Genomic DNA, 11,402 nt, shown 5'->3' with positions numbered 1-11,402 from the left:
AAAATTTACCGACTCAAAATTGCATATTTTCAGGCTGAAAAACAAAAGTTGAATAACATTCTGCTAATGCATACTTATAGGCGTAAAAAGCATAGCGCCAATCATGCTGAATATGTAATCATTCAAAACATTGAGGATTAGTTTGTATAAGTCCATACGCACTGTACTATCAAAATATGTAACAAACAAAAATTAATTTCTTTCAGACCGATTTGACAATTTGAGTGGTTCAAAACATGCACGCGTGTTTTAATGGAATAAAATTACTATGAACTATAGCTCTGAAAAGCAGCTGGAAGATTCCTTCTTCCATTTACACTCAACTTATTAACCTATATAACATTGCTCAATTGTTTGATTCTATATGACATGTGATGGAGGTTCACATGGTCGCCTCTTTCGCTTTGCCTTAAGTAGTATTTCTTGACCGATTGCGATAAAAATTAGTTTTGAAATTTGACGAACAATGAAATGGGCCAAGCTTGGTATCGTCTTCGGTAAGTACCATCTTCCCGCTCATCACTGAACGATGCAATCATTAGCATAAATGACTGTACATAGTCATTAGTGTAAGGACTAGGTTTTGCACTCGGGTCGGTCCCCGCGTGTCTTATGTTCTATTGGTATGTTGTTGCTTGCAGTTTACCGCACTCTTTCGCTTACCCGATTGCTTATCACAACCGTTTCCGTTGAATAAAAACTAGTTCAAAACACAAAACTTGCTCTTAAAAAATGCATCACGCTTCCGTCTCTTGTTCCGTTATGTCCTGCTGCATTTCCTCCGGCGTGCGCAGGTCGATGGCAAACTTCTTCCGTAGGGATTTTTCTGAGTCTACGCCACTGCCACCGTTCTCTTCTTCCGATTCCTTTACCCGCTTCGAGTAGTCCTGGAAGGATGCAGCCAACGCGAAAGTTAATTTTCGTGCCATCGCCCTGCGGGGAGTAAAAAGAATGATTATTAAAATAAAAAAAACATTGCTACACATTCATCCCAAACTCACCTACTGTCACACACGAATGCGTGTACATCGAAGGGATTCTTCTCTTTCAGATTGTAGTTTTCCTTAACAACGATCATTGCAAATACTCGCGTATAGACGAGATCCTGCACGCCGTACGATATGGTATCGATCGTAAAATTGGACACCGACGTCAGCTTCGAGGTGATCGATTCGATTTTCACGCCGTCGAGCGACACCGTAAGATTGCAAAATGGAAGAATTCGGTTCGGTGGAAGATTTTTGGCCACACTGACCTAGAAATAATAGTAAGAAACAAACACCGTATGGTATGCCGAATAGATGGTGTCATGTGTCGTATGTCGCACTTACTAGATGGTCAACTGGGAGCCTCGTATGTTTGATTCCCCAAAGTCCCGTTGCAGGTTGACTGCCAAGGTATTTCACCTAAAACGAAAGGAAAGTAAGAAATGTTAATCTTTGCTCGGGAAATTTTTTGCAGGCAGGATAGCTACTAATGATAACATTTCTCATAACTCAAAACTTTAATAAAGTTCACGGTTTAAGCAGAAAGATTGGAAACATTGGAACAAATGTTTAATTGTTAGAAAATTTGATCACATCATTATATAATTGTAACAAAAGTTATGGGCTCTCTTCAATATTTCTATTATAAAACTGTTGATAAAAGCAGGTTTGTGCTACTTTTCAAGGATAAATAAATCCTTGACCACACAATTGGAGATTTTCACTAGTATTGGGTTCAGTGTTTTCCAATGAAAATATATTGTTATTATAGAAGGATATATAGAAAAAAGATTTCTACAAATGCAACATAAATTTAAGTCAATGATAAAAACACAACGAAAACGCCAGTACGAAATCTTAACCTAAAGATGTTAGGTGATTTTCATGATGAAATTATATAATATTATGTTGCGTTTGAAAATTTTTCATTCAACATAATATAAATTTAAGAAGTAATCATGAACATTAAAATGATCACCGTACCAATCCTAATGACTATCTCAAATTAATGTGATCAATGGAGAATATATATAAATATTATATATTCTTAAAATGTGCAGAAATATTCTTAAAATGTGCAAAACAGAAAAATAATACAAAACATATTTCCTAAAATCTTAATCTTTGAAAACTACTATCATCAAGATTACATTACATTAGGAATTTTTAAAAACTGATGATGAGTTTATTGGAACTACGCATACTATTATATTTAATATTTGACTAAAATCGTTTTAATTTCAATTCTTATTTCATTTACTAGTTCACCATTAACGACACGGTAAGTTATGCGGCTAGTTCCATCTTTATCGTTATCCCTTTTAGCAACATTTTTCCATGCGTCAGCGGAACTGAAATTTTATGCTTGACGAGCGGCCAACAATGCACCAGAACAATGGCGTTCGAAAATGCCACACTATCCGCGTTTTCTATATTCCACAACGATTCTGACCGAACCGGACGAGCCCGCGAGTCACGGGTTGGGTTGGAGCGCACGGAAGCGAAACAACCTGCACCCTTTTACATTGCCCCACCGTTTTGACCGCCTCAGACGAAGGGAACTTCACCTGATTTCACCCCTCGGCGTTACAACAACGCACCCGTTTCATCGGATCTGGTCGAGTGGGTTGCAACGGAAGCGTCCAGCAAGGAAGGGGAAAACTGTCGTAACGCGTTAAACTCACCTTAAACGAGATCGGCAGATCCTTAACGGTCACCTGCACGTCGGGCGAGTCGTTGGTGCTGTTGTTGGTAGTGGTCATGCCGGCATTGGTGTTAGTTCCCGGCTGCCCGCCGTTGCTCAGCTTCGTCGACATTGTTGTTTACTTTCGACCATACAGTGGAGGCTCGTTGACAAATAACGTCACTTTCCGTAGTGGATTTGTTCTTTCACCGATGTTCCTTTTTAGGCACCAACTTTTATTTTGTTGGGGCAAGATTTGCGCTAAGGAAACCAGGGAAAATTTCAAACTAATATTTCATTTCACTTTCACTAACTGACATCGTGTGTAAATCAGCCACGTTGCAGCCCAAATTTCAATAATTCACTAAAAAACAAACGCTCTCGTTATCAAGAATGCATACCTTTTGAGACCTGTAATTAGATTGAAAGTAAAACCAGAAATAACTAAAACAGAAAAAGCGACAGTTCGTGCAGATTTGGCGAAAAATGTTCACAGTACTTTCAATCATTAATTTCCCGGGCTAAGCCGGCGAATGAAAACGTGGCGAAAATGGATGGAATTTAACGATGTAATTATGGCGTAACAGTGCGCTGCGACGTCGCCGGTGTCGAAAAGTCGACTGACTTGCGAAAACTCTTCCATTTGCCAACGCACGGGAAATGGAGGGTTTTGTTATTGTTTCGGTATTTCCAATCGTTTTTTTTTGTCAAAATTACGAAAGGAAAAGCTTTACTCCCCCAACCATGATGCCACTAGGGTGTGTGTGAGTGTGTGTGGCTTTGCAAACATGAAATGTCATCCGTTTGCCGTGTCCACCGGAATAAAACATTCAATTAGTTGTCCACCGTGGCATGGAGCACCGCGGGTGAAAACAACGTCGGATGGCCATCCTTCGGACCTTCGCATCCGGGCAACCCGCACCCCGGTCCCCGCCCCGGTAGCCCCGCTGGCATTGAACCGGAACGCAGACGAGTCATTTTTATTTAGTTTCATCATCGGGGCCGTGTGTGTCTGTTTTTCCCCCATTGTCGGTGTTTTTTGTTACATTTATTGCACTCACTATTCCACTGGCCCCCATCGCGTTGAAGTTCGTTTCCGTTTTTCTTGTTTTTTTTTTTGTTCATTTCTTTTCACTGCCGACCATTATTATTTGTTACCATTATAACGCCACGTCTAGCATTTTGGTTTTTTATTTTTGAAAACGCTTGAAAGAGTAACCCTCTAATGACAGCCATTAAATTGTGCCAGAGGAAGCAGATAATTCACTCACTGATTTAAATTGTTTTAATCGTCAACCGTCCACGACAGGTTCGAAATGACAGTTATTATTCACACCGGCTTTTATGCTTCTTATTTTTTTTTTTCAAATACAATACACACCCTTAAACCGTCCGATTATCCATAGCAAAAGTTTGAAATTACGGAACAGCTTTCCTTCGCTTGCCGGAATCTTTAGCTTGATAAAATGATACTGGTATTTCACTTGCCCTTTCCAGTACAAATAGGCACGTCCGACCGTCTCCTGTCAACAACGGCGGTCCGTTACCGTTTTGCTTCGACCGACTAAACTCAACGACCGTTGGTATGATTTCTACACCGTCGTACACGAAAATAAATAGCCAGCACATCAGACTCGCAAACGGTGGCAAAACCTTCACGCCCAATATGCGCACACCAAAAACACGACCGCTAGTCTCGCGGTCGGCACGACTGAACGGTCAAACACGCGGTACGGACATAAAAACTTCCCACCCCCTCCCCCATCACAACCCTTGGCAAAGGGTGCACGTTCGCGACACCAGCGCCCGGTGCGATTGTTTGCAAAAACCCGCGACGAAGCAAAAACACACATGTGCCCGTTGCATTCGCTGCATCAACCACCTTGGTATACACACCCTAAACAGCCCCCCCACCCCCTTTTTGCGCGTTTTCCACGCGAACGTTAGTGATTTGTAGTGCGCAAGTAGTTATTGTTCTTTTCTCGCGCATGCTGCATTTTCCCCGGCCCGGCTGTCGTTCCGGTTCAGGCTTTTCAGGAGGGTGTGTGTGTGTGTGTTGCCACGCGACAAGCTGAAAATGATTCATTCTTCCATATTCTGGGCGATATTTTCGTTGCAGTCGCGGAAAAGTGTGATCAGCTTCGAGACGAGCGCCAATGAATCTCGTGCGGGGTAAATACAATTCGATTTCTATGTTTAAACATAGCATCTTTGAGCGTTTAAATTTGAAAAATCCTGGGAGCATTTGATTAGAAGTAAAGAAAAATTTTTGAAAATAGAAAACATGCTAAAAATGTTAGTAACAGTAAAAGCAAACAGAGGTAACTGATTTTGATAACACGGCACATTTCATATCATTTTAAATAAGCCACAGTTGAATCAATCAGTCAAATGAACGCCATGTTCTAATGCTCGACTTACTGCTCGCTTCTTTGTGTGTAATTATTCACGAGCAATTTTACAATTCAAAGTGAATTTTACTTCATTAAAACTGAATAAAAGAAATAAAATGAATTTTGAAAGCTTTCATGTTGGTTTCCGATCAATCACACCAACTAAAAACACTCACAAACTAAATACGTTGGCCAATTATTTATAATATTAACAAATAATTATTTGGGCAGTTTTTATTATTTAAAGTTTAAGGATATTGCTTAGACTTTTTCATGAATAGAAAAATGTTCGTTCACAATTACCGTAATTACAAAGACTCATTTTTTCGGAAAATGGTTTCTGTACATTTGAATATCTCCCAATCTAACCAGATTTATCTTTCATAGGTTTATCCTTTTGTTTCTTATTGATAAGTGGATAAACGTTTGGACTAAACGAAAATGGGCAAATTGATTATTAGTAAAACCTTTAGTAAAAAATATATCTACGACGTGTCAGGCGACCTAGCGGCATTTGGCCTCAACTTTAGCCATATCTGAGAAAATTATGGTTGTTGACATGTTTTACAGTTCTATTGTTTACGATCACCTGCGGCTCCGTTAGGGCTTGCAAATTATAGGAATAGATCCTACGTTTAGGGCTTGCCAATTATTTTTCGATTGGTAGTAATTTAAAGGTCGAGGGTTAGCTGAATTGAATAAATTGATGATATTGAATCGGTTTTGAACTTCTCCGATAATCCTAGGGCATGATTTGTTGCGGGCAGGTATTGACGCTTTTATATGAACATGTCCATCTTTTCAATAATATTCTCAACAGTCTTCCAAATGAACTTTTAACCTTTTTCTATAAGTGACAGAATGATAAAAAAATCCACATCAGTCGAGTTTAGTCGAACAAACCTTTAAGCATAGTTCATTTACTGCTTTGGCCACGATGGTTTCAATTTAAACGATAAAGCTCTCAAACTTGTTTTAAGTACAAACGAAATCCTACACTTGATGATGCTTTCAAAAGAAAATTGCCACACATTGCTTTAACGTTGGGAAAAATTCGTAAAATATCATTCTCTTCGTTACTGAATGTTTAGCTTCAATAGATTTCGGTACATAGGATGCCTTTATAGTTTAACATATTTTGAATTTTATATCCTGATTCTTCCCTAAATATCGCCCTACGATCACCTTTGGAACCATGGGCACAACATGTCGCTCACCAAAACACCGCTTTTAACTGTTCGCGTAACCACGGCTTGGCTTCGAGCCAAACAAATGTTGTCAAGCTAAACGTATCCTCCACACACACACCGTCCAATGCCCCACACCACGCACAACTCAGTCAGTCTGTTGACCAGAATCAACTACGACAGCTCGCGGTACCGAATGGTCCAATTATGCACCGGCGCGGAGTATTGATGCACTTGCCCTCGGCACTCGGTGCACACTGGGCCAGTAAACGATGACGACTCAACGACCGGCCTCGGCGTTAAATCGAAGCGCATTTCACTCGGATGCTCCCGTCAACCGGAACCACTTCCCGGTGATTTACACTTCCTGCTACGAATAGATGCCATTCAGTGTGGGGCGTGTAGCCAGAATTTCATTTCATTCACTTCACTGCACAGCACTTCCCTTCCTTGCACCAGCGGGACCCTCGGATGAGCATTTTAAACCACACCTGCTCTATCATCCCTCTCGGTTGGTTTGGCGCTGTTGCAACTCCGTTTGGCCACTGCTAATTACCTTGGGCAGCAGGGCCTGGTTGCGAGATAAAATACGTTATTCCAGCTAAACTTCTCGTGATCCTTCACGAGAGCGGCCCTGTGCCAATTACGTCTTCGAGTTGGTGGCGATTAGTTGATTAATTTCACTTTTACACAACTCATTACCCCGTCGCATCGAACGAAATGCCGGACGGAATTAGGCTGACTTGGTAAGTACTTTCGATGGTGAAATTTTGCTCATCAACCTCTTCTTGTATATAACCTCACTTACTATACTTTTCAAAGCAGTTCCATAGTATCGTTACACTTTCAAAACACGTTGTCTACAACCAGTAACCGTTCACCAACATCAAGTTCTGGATCTTTTAAACTTCCATTAAAAAATGGTAGCACGTGTCTTGTCTCTAAACAGTAACTCATTGTGATAAAAGCACTTTTAAACCCTTTTGAATTGAATTTCACTCCTTTTTTTTGCTTCACTTCACCCACGCCAAAGTGCTGATACACAATTGATAACATTTTTATGGATGTACTCTTCATATCGAAACCAATCAATAATACGTTAACGGAAAAGCGACTGACAGGCTGCTGATAAAGGCCATATTGTGTAGATACACCACGTATTTAGATTCAATTTACCTAGCGATCTTTCATGGACGTTTCTGCTCGAGGTAAAATGGTTGTTGTTATGAAAACGGTTCATATGTACCTAAAACTGCCACAGCTTTCGATGTTTTCCAAAGTTTAGGTAAGTTTGATGCACTTTTATTAGATCTTTTACAACTAGTGTTGTATACATTCATACTATAAAAAAATTGAATTGTTGGATAATTTACTGCTTCGAACATTAAATGTTGAGTTGTTCGCTCGGAGTCTAAAAGAAGAAAAGATAAGATAATGCACGATGTTGCTGATTGAACATTTTCTTATCATTACCACACCTGACCACGGCAATTACCACAGTGCCCGTTATAAAAAAAAAACACTCCGTTCCATGAGTTCACCCTCGAAAACAAAGTGTTTGTGTATCAGTGTGTGTGTTCATTTTTTATACGTAGCAATACGAAACGGAAAACTCATCCATCCACAATGGAACCGACGTAGTGAACTGAAAACACTTTCCAAATAGGCCCATTTCGTCGTCCAAAAAGCAAAAATGGAATGAAAAAAAAATCACTCAAACACGAGCTCTAATGCAGAACAATCAATGAAGATGTCTTCTGCTGAAGCTGTTAACGTGGCCGGTACAAAACGGCCTGCACAATTTCCAGGTCGCAGCAAACCGGTGGGAATGCGCTGTATTGGAAAATGGCCTCGTAGCTGCGTGTACTTCCTTCGATTCCTTTGCCTCCGATATACCGTGCCGGAAGACGGCGAATTCGGAGCTGGCGGATGTTGGCAGTTGGTGTTTGGGATGGGTAACAGAAGTAGAAGAAGAAGAAACAACAGTCAGTACACCGTGAACGCGGGGAAACGAAGCTACAACAGTGAAGGGAAACCCGATGAGAGAACAATAAAAAAGAAAACCCTGAAAACCACAAACCTGCCAGATACAGAAATGATCGAAATGACGTGTTTTCACCTAATTTCGTTTGTTTCCAATTTACGCACGCTGCGCTTATGGATTGCGGTTTTCCAATATGGATTCCGGATGGATTATTCGGTGCAATATGCTTGCCTCTGCGATGCAATGTTATCGAAATAAGTGGAATTAGCTGAACCTTTAAGCTCAACGTTCCCCGTGGGAGTATCTTTATCTATCGCGAGATGTTTACCAATAAATTAAATTTTCTGAAGCAATCTATTTGACTTTTTGCTATTTTTAAATAATTTTGAAAGTATCAAGAAAAAAATAATACATTTATCAACATGAAAATAAATTAAAACATAAAATTGAAAGCTATCCGAAGCAGTAACAAATGATTCTACATCCTATGAAAAAATAAAACGAGGCAAGAAGTATAAAAACAATTCAAAATTTAACATTTGACTGCGAATGAATTTTATCGCATACAATGTGTGAAAATCTATGTTGCTACACTATCAAAGACATGTTTAAAAAAGCGGCTTTGCTGTTCAATCGAAGGCCACTGAAAAACATTTCATTCGTGACCACCGGTACAGAGCGAAAAACTAAAAATCTTTAGCATCACACTAATCCCATAGGCACACGATGGGATTGAGCAGCACCACGGTTCGATAGTTCACCGTCAATGTTTCAGCAACTTCCGGGCTCCAACAGCGCTCTTATAGAAAAAAACCCGTCAAAAAGGCCAAAGAAAGGTCTTCCCCGCGAAACTATCATTTCACTTTTCTTCGCGGGCGGAGATTTGAGAGTTTCTTTTTGGGTTCATTGTAGCCATGGTAGGTTTTTCTTCTTTGTTTTTTATCAAACAATGCTGCACTTAAAGAACACAAAGACCACTCGATGGGTTTACAAAAAAAAACCCAAATTTCCCAACAACGGAAATCGCAAGCTTTAAATCGAAGACGTACAGGAGAAAACGAAAACACAGAACTGTACATCATTTTAGATCACCAGCGGTTCTGACTCACGGCAACGTGTCATGACACATTTGGAACGGTGCTGCCTAACAGTTATTCGCACAAGTAACACATTTAATAAAACATAAAAACTATCACTCTTTAGCGAATCCGGCGGAATCTTAATAGGAGGAACCTAAAGTATCCAACCACCGAAACTGAGCCAAACCAAGCAGCGCGATGGGAGTCTCTCGCGGTCTGATGTGAATCATTCGACCTCCTTTTCCACACTGACCGATCGTGTGGAAGTTGGGCACGGTGTTGCGTCTATGCCTCGGGTCTTGCTTGTGCAAAGAAATTGTACTGCCGAGGAGGTAGTTCATAGTAACAGGGTGCACACAAATACCACAATAGGTTAACAAAGAAAATAAAAATTTCTGTTTATTATAAGTTTATTCATTTGTGACTTTTTTTCATTATTTTTCTATTTCAGTATAACTTTTATTTTATTAAATAACCCAATCACGACGGTCAATGGATTTTTTATAAAAACAATTACGTTTAGCTAGGTATGCTAGAAGCGATATTAAACGATCTTTTCTCTCATTTCCTACATTTCTATTAAAACTAGTTGATTGTTATTACGAAAATTCCAGGGATACGAAGAACGATACGAACGTATACGAGAAACAAATATTAAATACAATACTTGATATACAGCCACATATTTTTTGTTTTATGCGAGATTATTAATTTTTATTTTCATTCATTCACTAGATTGATGCACCCTGTACATTGCTCTCTGCCAGTCAATTTGCGCTGTTAGGGTGGAATGAAACCTACGTACGAAATAAAGACACCTGCAAAAGATACTGCTACATGAAAAAGCAGATAAAACACTCGCTTCTGTTATCTTATCGTACATACTTCAATTGCTCCTCAACAGCACGAAACCTGATAACATTTTTGCTCGTTCACTGATAAAGATTGTTGACAAGCGCCCGCCATCGCGGCAAGTTAAAGCGCATGAAAACCAGACATTCCATGAAAAATTGTAGTTTAGGCAAGAGATGTTCAAACAGCGGTATGATTTTTCAAAATAAAATCAATTAACAAATCATATATGCCACTAGTAGATGAATCACTAACAGTTTCGTAATTTTTATTTGCTAAATATTTTGTGAAAAATTTGTCCACAATGACCAGCAACTCAAAACGCCATATTGTCTGGATACTCCAGATTAAGAATAGAGCAATGTTACTGCAACGTAACATAATGGACGTCCATTCACCAACGTTCGAAAAACTAACGGTTACGGTTCTGCTGCTCGACCCGATAACACGAAATGTAATTTCCTGCAACAACGGAACTGCTGTGTTTTTGTAGACTGGACGAGCGCACTGTATCTATGCATGGGGGAAGATACATGCTGGTAGTTTGTAAAAGTTATTTCAATGATTCTAAAAAATACGATACAACGTAACTGGACTTTGTTGTTCCACTTTCACATACAAAACGTTCATATTTTTCAAGTAAAGCATGATTTGAAAAATGTTGTTACTCAGTTTTGCTTTTTATTTACTCCCGTGTTTTTGTTTTAATTATTCTAATAAGTTTACTCATTGCTACAATAAACTTACCTGCTATGCTAAGTAATAGCACTGGGAAAATGTTTGAAACGAAACTGAGTAGAACCCCGGAGAAAGGTCAATGATACCATAGCCAGTTAGCTAACGCAATAATAATTTACCACTCAAGAACGACGCCACCTTCCAGCTGTTGGTATTACGCAGACAGTCCGGATTATTATATGCAAATTTAGCTTATCGCTTGTGAGCATTTCGGGCCCCGCATTTTTAAGCCTACATCCCATCATGAAAATGAAGCGCGTTGGGCCGAATCAATTTCAATTGGATTGGATTGTGAGCAAAAAAGGTTAATCATGCTAGAATTAATGTACGGAGCTCATGTAAAAAGTCTCAGAGAGATAAACGTATCAGATGGATAAATGAATCAGTGATGGAAACATCCTTTTAATTTATTTCCTGAATAATTTCTTAATAATTACATACACTTCAACTTTGTTAGTACTTAGTATTCCTTAATGAGTTCAGTTTTTTGTGCAGTTCT

The 11,402-nt window shown here is 39.4% G+C and overlaps 1 protein-coding gene across 1 annotated transcript; it reads right to left on the bottom strand.

Moving 5' to 3' along the window:
• Window positions 1-605: 605 nt before the first annotated feature.
• Window positions 606-2,749, bottom strand: LOC131281387 (uncharacterized). Its single transcript, XM_058310715.1, has 4 exons — window positions 2,672-2,749; window positions 1,332-1,406; window positions 1,002-1,255; window positions 606-933 (listed from the first exon to the last, which is right to left on the bottom strand). Exons 1-4 carry the CDS (start codon window positions 2,747-2,749, stop codon window positions 738-740), a joined length of 603 nt encoding a protein of 200 aa, XP_058166698.1. The 3' UTR covers window positions 606-737.
• Between the last annotated feature and the right edge of the window lie 8,653 nt (window positions 2,750-11,402).

Source organism: Anopheles ziemanni, chromosome 2, assembly GCF_943734765.1.
Source record: "Anopheles ziemanni chromosome 2, idAnoZiCoDA_A2_x.2, whole genome shotgun sequence".
Taxonomy (NCBI): domain Eukaryota; kingdom Metazoa; phylum Arthropoda; class Insecta; order Diptera; family Culicidae; genus Anopheles; species Anopheles ziemanni.
The sequence above is the reverse complement of the archived record's forward strand: the minus strand, read 5'-3'. Positions and strand labels throughout refer to the sequence as shown.

What these genes read in the sequence shown, in the direction of transcription:
- LOC131281387 (XM_058310715.1), bottom strand. Translation starts at nt 2,749, where the DNA reads ATGACCACTACCAACAACAGCACCAACGACTCGCCCGACGTGCAGGTG. An exon ending in ATCTGCCGATCTCGTTTAAG is followed by an intron (nt 1,407 to 2,671) that starts GTGAGTTTAACG and finishes CTTTCGTTTTAG; the next exon opens with GTGAAATACCTTGGCAGTCA. An exon ending in GCATTCGTGTGTGACAGTAG is followed by an intron (nt 934 to 1,001) that starts GTGAGTTTGGGA and finishes TACTCCCCGCAG; the next exon opens with GGCGATGGCACGAAAATTAA.